Genomic DNA, 22,359 nt, shown 5'->3' on the forward strand with positions numbered 1-22,359 from the left:
TGGTAACAGCGCTCTACTCTCCTTTTACAGCCAAATGCATTTTTGCATAGCCTGCTCATTTAAGATATAGGAATTTTTTTTTTCTGTCCGTACATTTAAAAAGGAGAACTATGGGGTCAGGGCTTTACCCCATAGTTCTCCTTAGGGTAACGGGAGGACACAAACTAGCGTCCTCCCGTCACCCTAAGCTCAGTATACCGCGAGCTACAGTATGTATGTGTTCGCTCACCTCCCGATCTACTGAGCCGACCTGTGACAGTCTCATTGTTTCAGGTCGGTTAGAACTATGAGGTGAGTGAAAAGCACTCACCTCATAGTTCTCCTTTAAAGATATGTTGGCATTATGTATGACTAAAAACGCATCCGGCATTTAACTTTGTAAAAAAAAACAAAAAAACCTAAAGCTCTAAATCCAAAGTCAGGACAGATCATTCTGCCTTAAGGCTTGCGTACACAGGTAATGGTTTGCTTTTCTAGCCATGCAAGTCAATTAGAATACGAAAGGGTCTTAAAGAAGCTCAAAAAGAACTAATTTTCGGTACACCTTCATTTTCTATTGTTTAATTTTGTAAAAATCGCATAGGAGGAATAGTCACACTTTCTATCACTCGATGGTTTACATGGAAATGGTTTTCTCAATGAGGTTGCTCTTGAAAGGCACATGGAAGAATGCTAAATATCAGTGCTACTACTTTTACTTGTTAAGTTGCCTACGATTATTTATATATGTTTGAGTTATGCCAATGTTACACTTTCATGTATCAGTGTGTGTTGCTATTCCCCTGCCTTTTCTAAAATTAAGAATTAAAAACAAACAAAAAAACGAATTTTAAATGCAAACAGAATGCACTGGAAGGCATGCTATTGTCTGTCTACACAAGCCCTTGAGGTGGCCATAGGTGGTGTAGCAAATTGTGATCGATTTAAGCACAAGACATTCATTTTCGAATAAAATATCCCTTAGTATTGTTCCGCACTGTGATTGACTGAAAGTATCGATCAAAAACAAGATCAGTTAAAAATGTAAACAATTAGAAATGATCATTTGATCAATCTGAATTACAATTAGCGCTCCAACACACATTCAGATCAATGCAATATGATTGATACAAAATCCATTACGGCTTGGAATCAAAGACCATCGAGAGCTCACTAAATCAACTGAAGGAAGGGTATTTGCTTTGTGATTGACATTCAATTCCATCAGTTTGGTCGATTTAATGATCATATCCACAGGTGTGTGGCCGCCATTATACACTTGCTGTTAAACTCAAACTGCACTTTGCTCATTTCCGGCAAAAAGCAACAGGGTCACTTAAATGCTGCCCTTTTCACGTTGCACGCATTTCTCTTCACTTAGCTCGCCCACCACTCCATTTATAAAAGGAAATACCCGATACTTCTGGGTATGGGAAGCACGTTACCCTCACCAGCTCCTCCCATGATGCAACACTGGATGCCTCAGCAGCTCAGGTAGACAGTCCGGTTCGTGTTGTGGAGGGGAGAGTCCTCAAGCTTTAACTAACTCAGTTTAGACCATACACAGGGCGTTCGTTCTTTACTTTCACAGTAGGGGAGTAAAGAAAAGTATTAACAGTGGCGGCACGCCATTTACGTAAACCAGTTATCGTAAAGGTTTACTGTAAGAGGAGTGGAAGTCAATTGGAGTCAGGCTTTGTTTAAAATCACTCCCACCACCACCAGAGCTGTTTGTTCCAGATCCAGACCTGCTACTTATCAGAGTCATAAGTACCCCATATACAGTAAAGGGCTTTCTGGAGAAAGCCATACCTTTTCTTCTTGCGTTCCATTTATATGATAAATACCTTGTAAACAAATAGTGAGCTGACGATTTTAGTTTTTTTTTTTTTTAAAGGAGACAGGCCAAAAAAAAAGCTAAAATTACAGCACAAAATATAAACATCAACAGACAAAATGCAATGTAAATTATTAGCAAATAAATGCAAATTTATTTTTTGGGGTTTTTTTTACAAAAAAAAAAGAAACATAATATTAATCTTCCTCTAAACGCGAGGGCAATGAAAGGCGTTGGCAAAAATAAATAAACACAATCTGAATCTGCTTTATAAATACAACTACGGCCAGTAAAACAACACAAAGAGCTGAGTGAAATGCCACATACGAGAAGCAGTAGGGAATGTAGACGGCTCTTATAAAAAAGCAGGGGGGCAGACTTTACTCTTACTCGGAGGATCGGCTTTCAACAAGGCATTAGAGAAAGTGAACTATTGTACCAAAGGAAGTGCATTTTGGAAGTCTCTTCTATCCCTGCGAGTGTTTTCACTTCAGCACAGAACACAAGGGGCATCGGCAGCTCTGACCGTCCCGCTCTTATACCCCATTTTTCACAGCTTACAGCAGGAAATCCCACAGTCCTGGAGTTACTCGCTCTGGGGTCTGTAAGCCACTGTTGCACTGGCCTGAGTGCTTGGTCCCTGGGGCTTGCCATTCACTAACAACTGAACTGGAGAGTCAACTCGTATACTTTGAAAAACAAACGTCTGTCAAAGAGAAGTGCAATTAAAATTAATGCAGCAAGTTAAAGATTCATTTTAGGCAACAACTAATACGATCAAGTAAATCCTGCAATTGTTAAAGCGTTCTCCGTAACTGACAGCAAATGCATTTCTTTTCAGGGGGAAAAGTATTTTACTGTGCAAGTCTGGCCGTGTCACTAACCTCTCTAAGTGAGGTTAGCGACACGTAAGAATGCTTTCAGAAATAAAAGTGTTTGTTTATTTTGATCAATTACCAAAATGGAAAGTAAATGAACAGAAGAGAAGTCCAAATCAAATCAATATTTGGAGTGACCAGCCTTTGCCTTCTAGGCACACAGTTTGTGAAGGAACTCAGCAGATATTTTGTTCCAAACATCTTGGAGAACTAACCATAGATATTCTGTGGATGTCGGCTGCCTCAAATCCTTCTGTCTCTTCATGTAATCCCAGACAGACTCCATGATGTTGAGGTCAGGGCTCTGTGGGGGCCAAACCATCACTTCCAGCACTCCTTGTTCTTCTTTACACTGAAGATAGTTCATAAGGACATTGGCTGTATGTTGGGGGGTCGTTGTCCTGCTGCAGAACAAATTTGGGGCCAATCACACGCCTCCTTGATGGTATGGCATGATGGATAAGTATCTGCTTGTATTTCTCAGCATTGAGGACACCACTGATCCTGACCAAATTGCAAGGAACCTCCACCATGCTTCACTGTTGCTGCAGACACCCCTTGTTGTACTGCTCTCCAGCCCTTCCGTGAACAAACTGCCTCCTGCTACAGCCAAATATTTTACATTTTGACTCATCAGCCCAGAGCACCTGCTGGGGCCTTGCGGCCAAAAAGCCATACCTCCGATATGGAAACAAGGATAAGCGACTCAACTATGTGCAAAAACATAGGAACTGGGGTTCAGAAAAATGGAAGCAGGTACTCTGGACTGATGAGTTGAAATATTTGGCTGTAGCAGGAGGCAGTTTGTTCACCAACGGGCTGGAGAGCCGTACAATAATGAGTGTCCGCAGCAACAGTGAAGCACGGTGGAGGTTCCTTGTACGTCTGGGGCTGCATTTCTGCCAATGGAGTTGGAGATTTGGTCAGGATCAATGTTGTCCTCAATGCTGAGAAATACAAGCAAATACTTAACAATCATGCCATATCATCAGGGAAGCGTATGATTGCCCCTAAATTTATTCTGCAGCAGGACCACAACCCCAAGTCATTAAGAACCATCTTCAGCATAAAGAAGAACAAGGAGTCCTGGAAGTGATGGTTTTGCCCCCACAGAGCCCTGACCTCAACATCATGGAGTCTGTCTGGGATTACATGGAGACAGAAGGATTTGAGGCAGCCGACATCCACATGAGAAGTTCTCCAAGATGTTTGGAACAAATTACCTGCCAAAATCCCTTCAAAAACCGTGTGCAAGTGTATCTAGAAGGCAGCAAAGGGTGGTCACACTAAATATTGATTTGAATTTCTCTTCTGTTCATTTACTTTCCATTTTGTTAATTGATACAAATAAACTAAAAACACTTATTTCTGAAAGCATTCTTACTTTACAGCGTTTTTCACATCTGCCTAAAACCTTTGCACAGTACTGTATAATTGGAGTCCATTGAGGGAAAAAACCGGGAGATGTCAGCGGCTGTTGGAGCAAGGAGGGCACACCATTTCATTATCCATGGACCCAACAGAAACATCAAACCAGAGGCCACTAGTTATATGGAGGGGTGAAATCTTAAATAAAAGGCTATGGATTCTAATATCTGCAGTGCGAGTGAGAGGCAGACTGAACGCCTTGGAGGTATAACAGCCATAGCTGATGAAGACTGGGAAAAACATGTCTTATTCACAGATCTCCTTCATACAGATCAAGAATCAAGAGGTGGAAGAAATAGTAAATGGATGTAAAGCATCCTGCCTCCTAGGACACGAGCAAAAAACTGAGGCATTATGTTTGGAGGCGGGGTTATACAGACTGATAGCTTAACCTTTTCACTGCCAAAGCCAATTTGTTTTTTGAAAAATTATATTAACCACAATTTAGGCCTGAAAATTACTTAAAACCACCAGAATTATATATTTCCTGAAAGCATAGACCCTGAAGAATAAAATGGTGGCAGCTGCAAATGATATTGGTGCAACTCTTTATCAAACCCAAAAATTTCAGTATCAGGCATCATCAGGTATTGTTTAGGTATTTTGAGAGCAAGCAGGCTGACTAGCAAGATACTGAATCTTGGCCCAGTGGGAGATTCCTCCATCCACACAGTTTAGCGTAGATGGAGGAATCTGTTGCACTTTTTCCATCTGGAGGGGGATGGTCAGCTTAAGAAAGGTTATAGGAAACCACATTAACAGACAATGTTAACAGAAATGAATGCTACAGAATTGCCACATTTCTCTGCCAGCCACAAATAATTAATCTTTATAGATGCAAAAGAACTTCCTCTCTAGTGTTTTCACGGCCAGGACATAACACGTAGTTTAACCCTTGGGCATCATCTAGACCAGGGGTGCCCAAAAGGTAGATCGCAAAGCTGTTTCTGGTAGGTCGCGATCGCAAGTTGGAATCAGCTGCTCCGTTTATGTGGGAGCTCAGCTGCTGGTGGCTGGGTGCAGTTTGCTGTGTTGGCCAGCAGGTGGCGCTGTGTCCTGGAACAGCGTCTGACACTGGAAGCCGTGGCTCAGCATGCAGCTACTCTGGGGGAATCTGAGAGCCGTTCCCTTGGGGGGACACAAATCCTACACAGGCCTGGGCAGAGTGAGTGGTGGTCTTTCTCAGAGGGAGGGCGCATTGTGCACCACAGCCCGTGTTATCTTTACCCACTGTACACAGGCCTGCACCCCACCTACAGACTGTGCCCCCACAGACTGAGATTAGGAGCGTTAGTTTTTTGTTTTTATTATAGGTAATAGTCCCATAGTTTACCTCCTCGGATAAGAGTGCCAGATCTAACTAAGGGACTATTCATAATAGTACAGTGCATTCATCGCAATCACACCTACCCTGTGTTTTGTTGTAGGAGGTGCGTTGCGGTGCCATCCTTTGGTAGATCTCATTGAGCTGGTCATGTAAAAAGTAGATCTTAAACACAAAAAATTGTGGGCGCCCCTGATCTAGACATCACGATAGAGCTGGCTGTGTAGTGTATACAGAACATTTGGAGTGAGTTCTCACCTGTCCTTTATGCTGTACATTGTGGTGTTTAAGGTGGGGCTCTGGGATGGTCACAGAATCTGCAATCAAGACACCCCAACTTTCCACCATGTTGTAAACCATTATAGAGTAACACGTCCCCTCCGTATCCACAAGCCCAAATGTACTAATGGAAAAAAAAAATACAAAAGCAATGTTAATGCAAATAATCACAAAACAAGACAATTCATATTTAAAGCAGATCTTCAGCCAAATATGAATACCCAATAAATTCTAAACCACATGTTGCTGCAATATTCAGCCTCAGTCTAAAGATTTTCTCATGCAATACTTTTGTCTGCAGCTAGATATCCTCAGCCTGAAGGCCAGGTACATTTAACCTACTTCCTCTGAGCCCAGGTTGTTCTGACACACCCCAGGCTTTGACCAAACAGTGATGAGATCATCCGTCTGTCACTTTGCTTTCTCTTCTTATTAGCATGCTTCTTGTTAGCACATAAACTGATTGGCTCCTTGTACTGCTTCTTCCTCTCACTCTCCAGTCCTGATGTACAAGGACTGTAAGAGGCTGATACCAGGTCAAATTCAGGTACGTACACTGCCTGCATTTAAAAGACATATCTAATTATGTATAAATTATTACAGAGCTGCAATAATGCGTGTCTGGAGTTCAACTTAATTCCAACTAATGTAGAGTAAGATGAAGGGTGTCCACACACAGAGCAGTATAAGCAATGTTACCAACTTTAGCAGCACTTCCAATATTCTAGCCTTATACAAGTACTTTGTCACTGGAAAATGACAGATAACATGTTGTCTTTTCCTATGGAGAATTTTTCAAAGTGAGCTTTTAGTTAAACTGGGACCTACTGGGATCATTTGAGGATGTGAAGACTAACTGCAATTCAGAGCAACATATTTGCTTCTGTATAACAACCCTTAAAGGCCATCTCCAGCCAAGATGTATGTTTTATTTTAGGATGTAGTGGAGAAGGGTTACAACCTCTTGGCTTTTTATTTACTTCTGGGAACCAGGCAAAAAGCAAAAAGCGAGGTAAAGTCTCTCTACTTGTAACAGAAATAACCATTTTACCCTCCATACATTCATACCAGAAATGTGACCGGGATGCATGACCTGTGTGGTCTACTATAAAAGATGTAACAATTCCAAAGTAGAGTAGCACCACCATGGGGTAACATCTATTGCTTATTTTTCCATTAACAGCGCAGCAAATGCCTGTACACAGTTTATATGAATAGGAGAATATGTTTTGACCACAGGGGTCTTTGTCAAGGGCTCCCCACATACTGTCTATTTGGCAGGTGTCAGAGCAGTGAGGGGGTAAAAATTATTTTATACAAGAGTAAATTAGAATGCCTCTCAAGATTTTATTATTTCATTTTTATTTTCTTATTTTTTTTCATGCCTTCACCCAAAAGAAAAGTCAGAGCTTTCAGCGTGATTTAACTTTTGTTGTTTAGATAGAATTAGTAGCTAGCAGGGTGGATTTCGATTGAAATCACGATTTAAATAACTAGTAAAAAGGCTTGATTTAAATCATAATTTTTAAAGAGCAACTGTCATCTCTGTCCTGCAGTGGCTCCTCCTCTGACCCGCTGTTGACTCACCGGCAGTCCCATTCCCTTTAAAGGGACGGCTGGTGATGCAGCAGTGACACAACAAGGTGAGGGACATGGCGGGCAGCAGGTGAGTGGATTCCCACTAAGTGCTCTTTAAATGTAAGGACTCATTCTTGCTAGTAGTAAGAATCTTTAATATTATTATTTGCAAACAAAATAAAGGTTTCCTATTTTAGAATAATAAGCTGTCAGGCTAGTAAAACAGCGATATCAGAACCGATTTTTGAGTTTAATAGGTTAATCACACATAGTTGGAGAACTACTCATTCTTTTATTTAATTAAAACAATAACATTATGTTGCATATTATTGTATTTGCTTAAACATCGATGCTTACTAATTTATCAATGCAGTGCATGTTACCTTAGCTTGCAGAGCCTGGATTCATTGAATGAAAAATTTAAATATTGCAGAATATACAGCCTCATGCTACATAACTAAGCTCCATTTCATGCTGAATAGACTAAATTATTAATGTATCTTAAATGAAAAACTATCTCTAGATAGATTTTTACTCCAAAAAGCATTTTATTAAAATTAATTTAAAAAAAAAAAAAAAAAAAAAAAAGGTTTCAAATAAAATAAAATCTGATTTTTTTTTAAAAAATCATCACTTTTTATCATCAATAGTTTCAAGCAAGTGTTAGTACACTTAGACAAACTTTAGCTAAAACTAAAGCCAGGGCCATAAGATGTTTTACAAGGAATCATAGAAAATGGTCCTAAAGGAAACCCTATTCCAATAGAAATACTGGGATGACAACAGTTGACCGCCTTAGAAAAATGTTCGTTGTCTGGCAGTCATTCTAAGGCTCTGACTCCAATACACACATCATAAGACAAGTGCAGTAAGTCAGAGAGTTATTTCTCTAAGATCAGCTTACATTATTATTTAATTACTTTATAATTAATTACTGCTTTTGTCATTTTACAATAACCTCAGGTTTAGCTCAGTCAGCTAAATATATAAATGTTGCATGTGGATGATGGTATACTCACAATGGCACCCGTTCCTCAGGCATTAAGCTGAATACAACCCTTCCGAGAACCACACAGCCAGAATTTTTTCCTGGCTGTAGAGAACTAAGTGGTTTTAGCTGCAGGCCTCCATAATGACCTAGAAGAACAGGACTTAAACTACTCAGCATGTTCTGGAGTCGCTTTCCACGTATCTTTCCCTGTTAAAATATGAGTGAAGCAGATCAACAAAAAAACAATGACAAGTAAAAGAAGCCACTGCATTGAGGAATAGAGAGATGTCTCATTTGAGTGCACCATGCAACCCTGCCCCCCCACAAAAAGAAAAAAGGAAGAAGGGACTCCGAGTCCTCCTATAAAACAGCTCCAATTAAAAAAAAAATGTAAAAAACCTGCAGCAAATGATAAAGGTGATGAGAAAGCACAGTGAGGTTTAAGTGACAATACCTTGTTGCTCAGCAGGCCATACAGCCTGCCCAGATAATCAAGCAGCTGTTCTTCCCTCATCACTGGTTCAGTCCACGAAGGTTCCAGAGCAGCGGCTCGTGAGAAACCATCCAGAGCTCCCTGGTAGTTCTCCTCATATTTACACAACTGGCAGGAAAAAACTGCATCAAACAAAGATTCTCCACTGCTCACAATACAAAAGAGCTCATCTACACACAAACATTTCCAACAGCTTAGCAGTATGACATAAACCCTTTAGTGACAAAATGCTTTATTGTGCCATTGAAAAATCATTTAGGATAAGATTATATTATATTAGTGTGCATCTATCTTTTCATAAGGAGGATTTGAAGACTCGTTGACCTGTTTATTCAGAAGCTAGGAACCAAGGACCTCAAGAAGACCAACTTACCAGGGTGACTACAGGGTATTGGAAGGAAGAGAAGCTAGGTGCACAGATAAAATATGAGTGACAATCAGAAGCACTAGAGAAGCCATGTCCCCTGTATTATATTTAATGGAGATCTCCATTACCTTTAATATATAGTCCCTATACATAATTTGTTATATTCACCATTTAATATACAATAGTATCCGCTCTCAGTAAAAGACTAGCAAATAAATCTGGTTTATGACGGATTTCAGGCCTCACTAGTCACTGAAAAGCTTTATAACAAGCTCAGATGAGGTTTATTCCAACTTTTATAAATATAACAATGAAATCTAGTTATTCTTTCTCTGTAACTAATATTACCATGGATATCACCACAGCTTTAACATTCTACCAGGCACATACAATAATACAGGATTATATGTAAAACATCCTAAGTTCACATTCACATCACTTAACCTCTTACAGTTGCTCGGTTGAGGTGCAGATCTGGGTTACTGGAGGCGGTCTTGTCAACTCTCTCCTGCAGTGGAAAAAAAAAAAGTAAAAATTAAATGGTAAAAGTAATCAATTGAGTAAAACAGTCTACAATATTTCTGTATGTGTACCAAAACTTTTCCCCACTCTAAAGGGTGTATTTGTAAAAACAAGTCACAGAGCCAGTTGTCCTGCAAAACTGCATGTAGATTTGTTCTGTGCCAAAGGAGGCAGAAACAAATATGTTATTAGTAGATTATCTTTCGAAGTTGAATGTAATGTCAGGAAAATACAACATTATGGCCACTAGATGGAGCTGAGGAGCAGAAAGGAAAGACGTATTTATTTGCTATGCTACCCAGCTGCACCTAGTTGCAATTATGTGGTATTTTCCTGATATTACATTAGAGCTGGAAAGAAAATTATACCAAAAATATTTTTGTCTTGCATTTGCACAGAACAAATGTGCATGCAGTTTGGCACTAATGCTTCTGCGAATGTTTTATAAATACATCACTAAGCATGCATAATAAATTTGACATTTTGATTATTTGCAAATGAAGGTGTGCTGAATAACCCACTGGCTTCTTATCTGCATGTCCAGCAAAAAGACATTTCCACCATGATTATCCGATTGTTCCACCCCTAAATATGCAATCTTTCCCTCCCTGTTAGATTGTAAGCTCTCACGGGCAGGGCTCTCCTTACCACGTTGTCTTGACTTGGATTGTAACTGTAATGTCCTCCTTATATTGTAAAGAGCTGTGCAAACTGTTGGCGCTATATAAATCCTGTATAATAATAATACAATAATAATCTTATTCTATTTGCTGAAGCAGGAAGAGTCAATAAAAAGGTACAACGGTGAGGCTGAGACCCCCTGTAACATCTGCTGGGCAGACCTGAGAACTGGAACGCAGTGACTTCATAGATGTGACAATGTATGAGCAGACTTATCAGAGTCTGGTTATACATCACATATGGTTGACCACAATAAATATCCATTACTAAACTGTATGTACAAAATTATATATTAAGAATACAAATACATATAAAAAGCAATCTCACCGCTTGCAGATACGCATTCAGAGCCTGCTGAGAAATTTTTGGGTTCTGTCCAGTGCAGAAGAACAGAGAGAGATAAGCATTGCCCAGGATATCTGAGAAAGCAAATTGCAAAAATTACAGTGTAAACCATGAAGATAGATATCAGTATATTGTTTGGTCTTCTGATCATAAAGTTCTCTAAAAATGTCAGAGTCTATTTATAGCAGACTATGGACACCTTGTACCCGCGTAAGGAATCATTCATACAATGCAAGCTTTAAGGTGTGGATCCAGTGGTGCCCCACTAACAGCATAATGCTACAGAGAGCTCTCTGTGAATGGGAGTACAGGCTGGTCACATAAAGAATAGGTCAAAGACCAGCCCCACCAACACATACATTAATTCCCATCAGTGGGGCTCTGCTTGCCCCATTGCAAAAGGAGTGCTTTCTCATCTAGAAGATATATTGTCCGCACACCATTCTGCTTTGGATTGTCCTTTTTATTTGTATTCCTGTAGCGCGACATGTGAAAGCCTTGTTTCGGAACCTCACAGGACCCCTCAGTCAAGCAATGTATCCTGCTGGTTGACACCTGATAAAGGGGTCCTGTGAGGTTCCGAAATGTTGCATTCACATGTCACACTAAAGGAATATGAATAAAAAGGACATTCCGAAGCAGAATGGTGTGCGGACAACATATCTTCTAGATTGTATATTGTGGCGCCATCCACCCGTTAGATTTTGGGGTACATCGATACAGTGTGTGAAGGGGATATTACAAAGACATATGCTTTCTCATATAGTCACATTAGTACTTTTATACAGTCACAGAAAATGATCCTAATTTTTAGCATGTTCTAGTGGTGGCTGAAGGACAGAAGTATAACAGGACATCAGGCTTTGTTTTGCCTGGCCACAGACTGAAGATCCCTAAACCATTGCCATGGCATTCTTAGACCAAAAAGAGATGTAATCCATCCAGTATAAACTGGACCAATAAAAGAGCACTGCGATAAAAAAAATGGTCGAACAAATCATTGCCTTCTCTTACAGGTGTACAGTCAAAATAGTATGTGCCAGCATAAAACAGGGGAATCCAAACGTACAGCTAACACCCTGAGAATAAACGCAGGACTCTAGGGAGACATAAAACAACTGAAGCTAGTTATGCATTCATTCATATTTTTTTTTTTCACAGATAGTTCATTCATATATTTTAAATAGATTTTCTTTAAAACAGCATGCATGTTAGAAATTGTCTTCATATTAACTTTTTGCAAATCCCTGCAGAGTAAGGATCAGACTGGAGGAGAGAGGAGAAGCACTGTGAGCCAACTGGACTTGACTGCAATTTACAGCGCCGTCAGCCCATCACTGAAAGCTTGCTTATAGAAGTGGGGAGCAGAGTCAGCGCACAGACAGTTTGTGGTTGCCCAATCAGTGAGCTGTGAATTCATCAGTAACCAAACGTCATTACTAAACTGCAGCGCAGAAAATCGAGCTCACCAACTTGACTGTCTAATAGGTGTGCTTGCATTCATCTCCTTTGAGAAGTCATGAGACTACAATGCAGAACAATTTGGTCTAATGCAAACATGGCCAATACACTATTAAAGGATTAGGATACTTTAGTATAGACATCATTATCTGCATGTATCTACTGCTTTGCTTGGCAAATATTTCATATATTTAGCAAAGCCTTAATACATGCAAGGAAAACTTACAACAACTGGAGTTCCTTTTACTACTGCTGTGTCATACTCTCCACTGAAAGGCGCCACAAACAGAACCCTGATCAGTAGGTATTGCTGACCTAGTGCCTACTTGGCTGCCATATACATGCCACTTACACCAGGATGTCCCATCTCTTGTATCCATCTGCACTGCTTGCTTGGCTTGCTTCACACTGTCCATGATGTTCCTGGAATTCTCATCAGCATCTTGTGATCGTTGTTGTCTCATTACCATTGACAGGTTACGTAGGGAGACCTTGTTCTTACACTGCCGAGTAGAAATGAAACAAATAACATATGTATTTAAAAGTATACTGGGTTTTCGTCAGTTTTTAGGTCTTTAAACTGGAGATATATACACTATATTGCCAAAAGTATTGGGACACCCCTCCAAATCATTGGATTCAGGTGTTCCAATCACCTTCATGGCCACAGGTGTATACAATCAAGCACCTAGTCATGCAGACCTATTCTATTCTACAAACATTTGTGAAAGAATGGGTCGCTCTCAGGAGCTCAGGAAATTCAAGCGTGGTACCACGATAGGTTGTCATCTGTGCAATAAGTCCATCCGTGAAATGTCCTTGCTACTAAATATTCCATGGTCACCTGTTAGTGGTATTATAACAAAGTGGAAGCAACTGGGAACAACAGTAACTCAGCCACGAAGTAGTAGGCCACGTAAAATCACAGAGCGGGGTCAGAGCATGCTGAAGCGCACAGTGTGCAGAAGTCGCCAACTGTCTGTAGAGTCAATAGCTACAGACCTCCAAACTTCGTGTGGCCTTCAGATTGGCACAACAACAGTGCGTAGAGAGCTTCATGGAAGGGGTTTCTATGGTCGAGCAGCTGCATCCAAGCCTTACATCACCAAGTGCAATGCAAAGTGTTGGATGCAGTGGTGTAAAGCACGCCACCACTGGACTCGAGAAGTGGAGACGTGTTCTCTGGAGTGATGTCTGGCAATCCGATGGGGGTGTCTAGGTTTGGCAGTTGCCAGGAGAATGGTACTTGCCTGACTGCATTGTGCCATGTGTAAAGTTTGGTGGAGGGGGGATTATGGTGTGGGGTTGTTTTTCAGGGGTTGGGCTTGGTCCCTTAGTTCCAGTGAAGGGAACTCTTAAGGCATCAGCATGCCAAGACATTTCAGACAATTTCATGCTCCCAACTTTCAGGAAACAGTTTGGGGATGACCCCTTCCTATTCCAACATGACTGCACACCAGTGCACAAAGCAAGATCCATAAAGACATGGTTGAGTGAGTTTGTGGTGGAGGAACTTGACTGGCCTGCACAGAGTCCTGACCTCAACCCCATAGAACACCTTTGGGATGAAATATAGTGGAGACTGTGAGCCAGGCCTTCTCGTCCAACATCAGTACCTGACCTCACAAATGTGCTTCTGGAAGAATGATCAAACGTTCCCATAGACACACTCCTAAACCTTGTGGACAGCCTTCCCAGAAGAGTTGAAGCTGTTATAGCAGCAAAGGGTGAGCCAACTCAATATTGAACCCTACGGACTAAGACTGGGATGCCATTAAAGTTCATGTGCGTGTAAAAGCAGGCATCCCAATACTTTTGGCAATTTAGTGTAAATATAAGAACACTGATCACGAATGTTTAAAAGTCTGGTTTTTGAAGGTCTTCACTTTGAAATTAAAATACATGACAAAAAGTTAAGAGACAAAACTGTAAATGGATTCTTACATGGTTGAGAGCCCCCAAAAAACAGGACTTAGCAGATGCAACATCCATTTTCTTCCAGTACACCTCTCCAAGCTGATTCCAAGCTTCAACCAGGCCAGGATCCAGCTTAACAGCTTTAGACAGAAGCTCTTCGGCTTCTTGACAATAGTTAGGCGATACGTTGAGAGCTTTTCCCTTCAGCATTAAGAAAAAGGCCTTATTCTTCCAAACATCTGCATTATAAGAATAGACACACAATAGACAAATAAAAATAGTACTGTTTTTCTAACAGACACAACAGTGATTACAATAAGCCTAAACATGCTTGCCATTACCATCAGTCTCCTCTATTAGAAAAGTGGTTTGATCCATTTCCTGCTTGACATCATATTGTTTACGTATAGCATCTTCCACACTGTGGGTGTCAAAGTAATGGTCCCGAAAATAATAAAGCTTGTCTACAAATTCCTGAAAAAGGAAATGCGTGTTAAACTCAATGTCAAGAATGAGAATGATGCACAGTAACATTGTGTATAGTAAGACAGATGGCAATCATTGGAATTGAAGAGTATGTGCTGTCACACAAGTTTTAAAGTAAAAAACACTAAGAGAAATTTAAACTTTTCCCGCAGAAAACAAGAGGTAATACTTTGTATAAGTGTACGTAAAGGCCAAAGTTTTCTTCTTTTTAGTTTTGGATGGAGATCCCTTTCCATTTTCAGTGTGCCATCAGGAAGATTTCCTGTTATTTCTTGACTCTGAGACACACCAGGATGCAAGAGTAGATCTCTCCAAAGAAGGGAAAGTCCCCTCTTACACCGTTATCACCAGAACAAATTAGGAAACTTGATCTCTTATAATGTTCTTGTGCTTGGGTTTCCCATCATTTTACATACCAGAGACAGTCTTCCCACTGACCACCAGTGAAAGCAGTACTTTCCCACCCGCCACCAGAGTAAGGAGAATTCTTCCCACCAGAGTTGGCAGCATTCTTCCCACCGACCACCAGAGTAAGCAGCATTCTTCCCACCGACCACCAGAGTAAGCAGCATGCTTCCCACCGACCACCAGAGTAGGCAGCATTCTTCCCACCGACCACCAGAGTAAGGAGCACTCTTCCCACCGACCACCAGAGTAAGGAGCATTCTTCCCACCGACCACCAGAGTAAGGAGCATTCTTCCCACCGACCACCAGAGTAAGGAGCACTCTTCCCACGACCACCAGAGTAAGGAGCATTCTTCCCACCGACCACCAGAGTAAGGAGCACTCTTCCCACCTACCACCAGAGTAAGGAGCATTCTTCCCACCTACCACCAGAGTAAGGAGCATTTTCCCCACTGACCACCAGTGTAATGGGGCCTTTTTTCACTGACCACCATTGTAATGGGGCCCTTCTCCACTGACTACCAAGCTAAGAGGGATCATTCTCCATTTACTACCAATGTACACAGCACTTCATGGACCACCAGTACATGGAGACATTACACTGACCCCAAATGTTAGGGCTGCAGCTAGCGATTATTATTCCGATAGAATCGGATAAAATACCGTCCTTAATTTAAAATAAAGTACTTGGCGATACCTGAGATGTGCAGCGCAATCGTCTGTTTTCCATGTAGGTGCACCCGACTTCTGTGTCTCTTAGGGCCAGTTCACACCATGTGCAGTTGTGAGGCAGTCAAAATACATCACAATGCTTTCCTATGGGCTTTCTTGCGTTTAATTCACACCATTACAGTCTGTTCAGATGCAGTCAGAAAAAGTACTGCTTGTCCTATTTTACCTGCATCTAACTGCCCGAAGCGCATCAAAACGCAATGAAACGCAACAGAACACATACAAAGGGGAGAAAAAAAATACAGGATTGTGGCATCATCCAGGGACATGCAGGGGAAAAAAAAGCATCACAAACGCGTCAAAACGGATCACAATGCAACTGAGCAGATGCACGCAGTTGTGATGCCGTTTCTGGTGTGAACTAACCCTAAGTATATGTGCGTTTGCAGGGCTGGGGGACTTTCAATTTTTTTGGAGGGAATCTTATTTTATTTTTTACCTCAATGCCAATGCATGGTGGAGCTCACAGGCCCCCTATGTGATGGCACATTTGAGATGACAGGTTCTCTTTAGGGTGACATTAGGGGTCTTTTAGACCACTAGTGTAACCTTTCCACTTCACTGGATTCAGCTGCTGAGGCAGCTGAATGTCAACACAGCAGGCAGGGGCTTGGAGCAATAGGCAGCCTGCTATTGGTTATTTTAAATTGCAATAGCAGGCTGGCGCTGTTCCTCTTCCTCTGCTCCCCCATGCCCCCTCTCCTGTCGTTGTTCTATCAATCCCTCAGACTCGAGTCCAAGGGATTGATAGAGCACCAACGTCAAGTCTTCTATCAGCGGCAGGAAACAAGCCAGCCTGCTATTGGATATATTAAATTGCAAAAGCCAATAGCTGGCTGGCTATTGACAGCAGGCGGGCGCAATCAACAGATGAGGGGACTGAAGGAAAATGTTCTCCATCAGGTCCTCCTCTGTTGACTGACAGGAGGCAGTGGGCGGGTGCAATAGCCAGGCTGCTATTGGCTATTGCAATTTAAAGTATCCAATAGCAGGCTGGCTATTGTTTCCAGCCGCTGATGGGAGACTTGACGCCAGTGCTCTATCAATCCCTTTGACTCGAGTCCGAGGGATTGATAGAAAACCAGCAGGAGACGGGGCAGAGGAGAAGAAACGGGGGGTGCAGAGAAAGAGGAATGGAGCAACTGCGGATTGCAGAGTCACAGTGGTCTCTCCTCCCCATGGTGGCGGCTGCAGCGGTCTGTGTCCCCGCTGCCTCTGCCGATACAGGCGGGGAGAGCAGCAGAGATTGAAAGGGACACAGACCTCTGCAGCCAGCACCAGAGTGCAGAACAGAGGAGTGGCAACTAATCGATGATGAGAATCATTGTAATCAATAATGCGAATCGTTGGCAATCGATTAGTTGTTGCCTAGTTAGGGGGCCCTTCCTCACTGACCAGCAGTGTATGGGACCACTACAATTTTTTAAACGGACACTAAACTCAGGAGTTAAATATTAAAAATTAATCCAATACCTTAACTACTAACAAACATGTAGCTTGTGTATCACTCGCCTGTAGATCCTCAGATCATTTCTAAATTGGTGCCGACAATGTCCTTCCTTCTGGAGGGTGGCTATGTTTGTTCCCCATGTGTTTTGTAAAGAAGTCACTGCTCCAAGCTCATTACCGCTATGGACTAACTTAGTCCATCACAGGAGTGAGCTTGGAGTGGTGGCTACTTTACAACGCACACAGGGACCATGGGGAACAAAAGTAGTCACCCTCCAGAAGGAAGGACAGTGTCAGCACCAAGTCAGACATGATTTGAGGATCTACAGCTGAGTGATACATAAATAAGTTACATTTTTGGTAATAGTTGGGGTACTTTCAGGGGCGTATCCACCGCAAGGCAAACAAGGCGTTTGCCTTGGGCGGCATTTTCATTGGGAGCGGCAAAAATGCCGCCCCGAAACCAGTGAGGTGACCCGTTTCCCCTCTCCTATAATCCGAGGGGACATCCAGCCTGGATAATGCACGCGGGGGTGTACAGCAGCAGCAGCCGAAGGAATGACTGACCGCTGCTGCTTTTACTTTCACTTTCTCCCGCATTCGAGCCGAGCAGAAGAATACTCACTGCTGACAGGCTGGGGGCGAGGACATTCTTCTTCTGCTCTCAGGCATTCAAGAGCAAAGCCGTGGAAATGGACGGCCGGAGAATGCAACAAAGACCCCCAGGGACCTGAACACTGGTGGACCAGCGGCAGCCCATGGAGCTCAGCTGCTGTCTGCTGAAGGTAAGGGACTGGGCAGAGCAGTGGGGGATGGGGTCCTGTGGACTGGAGCACTGAAAGATCACTGCAAGTGCAATGTGTGCTATAGGCAGATTTGTTTAATATATCTTTGCACACAGCCTGTGGTATATATAATAGATCTCTATACTTGTGTGACACAGGTATAGAGATCCCTGCGATCTATTATATATACCGACTGGCGGAACTACCAGGGCCCTGTTGGGGGGGCCCAGCGAGGGAGAAGAGGCCCCCCCTTCTTGCGCCATTGCTTTCCTGCCGCTCTGCCATCCGAAGAATGTACAGGCGGCTGTGCGGCAGGGCTGGAAAGGCTGTCCCTAGTCCCGCAGAATGTGCTGCAGGCACCGCCAGGCAGCACATTCTGCTTTGTGAGGACCCTCTTCTCTTAGCTCCGCCCCTGGTCAGGGAGACGAGGAAGGAAAGTCTGGAGTGGTAAGGGGAAGGGGGCTGGTGGCACTCAGCATTGCTGACTTTTATTACAATGTATTGCTGGGACTTGTAGTCCTGCATAGCTGGTGGTATTCTGCATTGCTGTATGATGGATTATACAGCAATGCAGAATAGCACCAAGTATGTAGGACTACAACTCCCAGCAATGCATTATATTTTTAAGTAGGGATGCACCAGTCCCAATACTGGGCATTTTCCCGAGTACTTATACTCGGGAAAATGCCCCGATACTAAACGTAGATACCGGTGTTCTGTTGAGAACGCCAACGTAGTCAAATTTGCCAACCTCAGCATCTGTGCTTGCGCACAGACCAATATTATCGGGGGAAACGGATCTATTCACAAAGTATTTCACTGAAATCGTTAATTGTGACCGTCAATAATATTCCATCCTTCATTTACTGCCTTGGACGCCATATTATTAACGGTCACATTTAACCATTACAAACAAATACTTTGACGGTAAATAAATGGCGGTTTCCTCGATAATCCCATCTGTACGTAAAACCAGATACTGGGTTGGCGTTCTCGACAGAACACCGCACTAAATTTTTTTAAACTGAAGCGGCTGCCCGAGGTCCCGCGCTTGCTGGGGACCTCAGCATCCTTTCTGTTAACCATGCGATGCCATGGCAGTGGGGGGGTCCTTCATGGTTTCTTGCACCGGGGCCTTGAAGGTTCTAGTTATGCCTCTGTATATACCTGTATGCAGGTGTTACCTGTACCACAGGCAGCCATTTGTGCTGGGATCCATTATATTTAGAGCTTGTTCACACCTAATCCAGTGCATTCCAGCACAGTTAGGGTCCGGAACGCACTGGATTGCATACAGCAAGCCTCCCTGCGTACTGGGGTGGGAGGGTGCGTGGCAGTGCCATTCAAGTAAATGACACTGCAGACATGCCCAACCCGCCCACAGTGAGATTGTCCGCACCAGAACGCATGGTACAGCAATGCCCAGCTTCCAGTCCAGTGAGATCACTAAAAATAGTGCATGAAATAAATGCATGCACTATTTTTTGCAATCGCACTGGATCAGCACTTGGGCATTGCTGAAGCACATCCCCCCTGAGACCCCGCACAGCTCCTTAAGGCCCCGCACAGCCCCCTAATACCCCGCACAGGCATTCATAATCCACTTTTAATGTACAGCGAGGAAGAGGCGGGGCTCTAGGGTGAAAAGGGGTGGGGCAAATGTAGATTAGGGGGGGGCACCCGAGTTTAGTCTTGCCTAGGGCAGCACAAAACCAGAATACACCTACAATGTTAGGTACATGATCCCCATCAAGAATCAATACATTCTTGTACACTGCCTTTGAATCATCGAAGGCTTAGAAGGAACATTAAAGTCACAATTACTTTCCTCCCCCCACCATGGTGCTTTAAGGACTTACCCTAAATGATGCCTCTTGATCCGATCATCTTCTTCCTTCCACTTGTATTCAGGAGTCCCTTCAGCGCCGGTGGCGGTCTCTAATTCAGCGCAGACTCCTCGCTGAATCCATGGTGTCACGCTCATAGCTTCATGGATTAGGAAGAGGGGGGGCAAATGTAGATTGGGGGGGGGGGGCAAGTTTAGTCTTGCCTAGGGCAGCACAAAACCAGAATACACCACTGGGTACTTTAATGCATTTTTAGGATTTAACTCCTGAGTTTAGTGTCAGTTTAATGATCTGCATTTCTTCTCTGAACATTAGCAGTTTCATTTCATTATTGTACCCGACAGTAATACTGTTGTAAAGCACCAAATACACCAAGTATGCCACGTTCTTTTATCCAACACTTACTGTGCAATGTCTTGTAAACTGTCAATAGGATACCTATTAGCTGGGGTTGAAAGTTATTTAAGCATTTCTCTGTGTAAAAATGTTGAACTGAAGTCTGGAGGTGCAAAATACCAATGTACTGATCCAGAGGGAAAATACAGAACAGTACATAAAAGGGAGGAAACCACGTGTGACTATGGAGCATGAGAAACGTATATAGATGATAAACATCTTTTTAGTCCATAAAATCCAGCAGGGAGTATACACCTTATACACGGTCACCATGGATGGAGACTACATGAGAGTCCACAAGCATTGTTGCTATGACAACATGCACCAGGCAGAAGTGAGTGTAAACTTGCAGAGTGATCGGTGCACCAGGCAGGCAGGCACACTGCCCATGATTAGTGGAGTGTACGAGAGAAGTCACATCTGCCGAGCACCACGTGGACTCCACACACATATACAATAGCGATGTCCATGACTGGGCAGACATCACACTATCTTGACTCTCCCACGCTGTAACTACATGGAGGAATAAGAACACACATGGAGGAATAAGAACACACATAGAGGCAGGTGGCACAGCATGGAGCATTTCACACACTCAAGTCATAGCCCGCCCACAGCTTGTTTACAGCCCGCTATCCCTCCGACAAGAGCTGTACCTGCAGTTTATTCCTCACTTCAGCCTCCGTTTCCGCTCCCCCTTCTGCCATCATTTCAGCTCTATGCTTCACTCCCGGAGACTCTGTTAAAGGATTGCTAGTGAAGGGGAAGGCGGGAGTCCGGTCACAGCGCCACCCAGCGCTCAGGAGGAATTACTGCAAACAAAGCTGCTCCTGCTACAAGTCTACAGTAGGTTCTGCTCCACTGTCTTCACTAATACACTAGGCCCAATAAACTAGTGTTCTCACATTTCTGTGATAGTACGTGACATGCACCAAATAAACGATGAGGGGGATTTATCAAAACTGGAGCAGACAGAATCTGGAGCAGTTGCAGCTTCTCTCTTCAGTTTGTTAAATTACAGTGACACTAATTTCAGGAGTTAAATCTTAAAAATAGATTCAAGTATCTTAATGATTAACAGAAATGTATCTTATTTGTGTATCACTTGGGTGTAGATCCTCAAATCATCTCTGAATTCATGCTGTCACTGTCCTCATATATAGCGCTAGACTGTAGATCCTCAAATCTGAATTGGTGCTGACACTGTCCTTCCTTCTGGAGGGGGGCTTCTTTTGTTCCCCATGGTCCCTGTGTGTATTGTAAAGTAGAGCTCACTCCTGTGATGGACTACAATGTCAAAACAAATGAGTAAACTAAACGTGAGATTGTAGTCCATCATGGGAACAAGCTTGGAGCGGTGGCTACTTTACAACACACACCTGGACCGTGGGGAACAAAAGCAGCCACCCTCCAGAAGGAAGGAAGGACAGTGTCGGCACCAATTCAGATGTTTTGCAAACACACTGCAATATATGTTTGCAACATACACAAGAATATGGTACAGCCAAACAAGAGGAGGGTTCAATACTACTGTAGGTGCATTAAAGGAGAACTATGGGGTCAGTGTTTTTCCCCCATTGTTCTCCTTAGGGTAACGGGAGGACACAAACTAGCGTCCTCCCGTTACCCTAAGCTCAGTATACCGCGAGCTACAGCTCGCGGTATACTGAGACGCCGCAGCCGGAGCGGATCCCGACGTAGATGACGGGATCCGCCCAGCTGTGTGAGTGACAGCTGGCTCTGCCTATCTAGAGGCAGAGCCAGCTGTACCCTCCCCCGTCCGTTCCGCCAGTCAGCGCTGGCAGATCGGAGCGGGGAGAGGGGAATCCAGCCCCTCCCCTGTCATGGCAGAGAGCCGTGACAGGATCGAGAGGTGAGCGAACCTGGTATGTGTTCGCTCACCTCCCGATCTACTGAGCCGACCAGTGACAGTCTCATTGTCACAGGTCGGCTAGAACTATGAGGTGAGTGAAAAGCACTCACCTCATAGTTCTCCTTTAACCTATAACAAACAAACAAGGTTCATCTTGTATCACTCAGCATTCAGAGAGTTTGTTGTATAATTGCACTAAAGAATAAGAACGTTTATTGAATAAGTTTGTTAATTTTATGTAAATATGGTCTCTTCTATCTATAAGAAAATCCAATACAAATAAGGATACATTTATGGTCATTCTT

At 43.0% G+C, this 22,359-nt stretch overlaps 1 protein-coding gene across 1 annotated transcript; it reads right to left on the minus strand.

The window, feature by feature from the left end:
* Nucleotides 1-1,943: 1,943 nt before the first annotated feature.
* On the minus strand, nucleotides 1,944-20,923 carry TTC5 (tetratricopeptide repeat domain 5). The gene is made up of 10 exons (XM_018558202.1): nucleotides 20,838-20,923; nucleotides 14,422-14,554; nucleotides 14,108-14,319; nucleotides 12,516-12,666; nucleotides 10,685-10,776; nucleotides 9,606-9,662; nucleotides 8,749-8,895; nucleotides 8,323-8,501; nucleotides 5,705-5,849; nucleotides 1,944-2,522 (listed from the first exon to the last, which is right to left on the minus strand). The coding sequence occupies exons 1-10, from the start codon at nucleotides 20,889-20,891 to the stop codon at nucleotides 2,403-2,405; spliced, it is 1,290 nt and encodes a 429-aa protein (XP_018413704.1). The 5' UTR covers nucleotides 20,892-20,923; the 3' UTR covers nucleotides 1,944-2,402.
* Between the last annotated feature and the right edge of the window lie 1,436 nt (nucleotides 20,924-22,359).

The sequence above is a fragment of the Nanorana parkeri genome, unplaced genomic scaffold, assembly GCF_000935625.1.
Source record: "Nanorana parkeri isolate BGI_ZX_2015 unplaced genomic scaffold, ASM93562v1 scaffold325, whole genome shotgun sequence".
In the NCBI taxonomy this organism is placed as follows: domain Eukaryota; kingdom Metazoa; phylum Chordata; class Amphibia; order Anura; family Dicroglossidae; genus Nanorana; species Nanorana parkeri.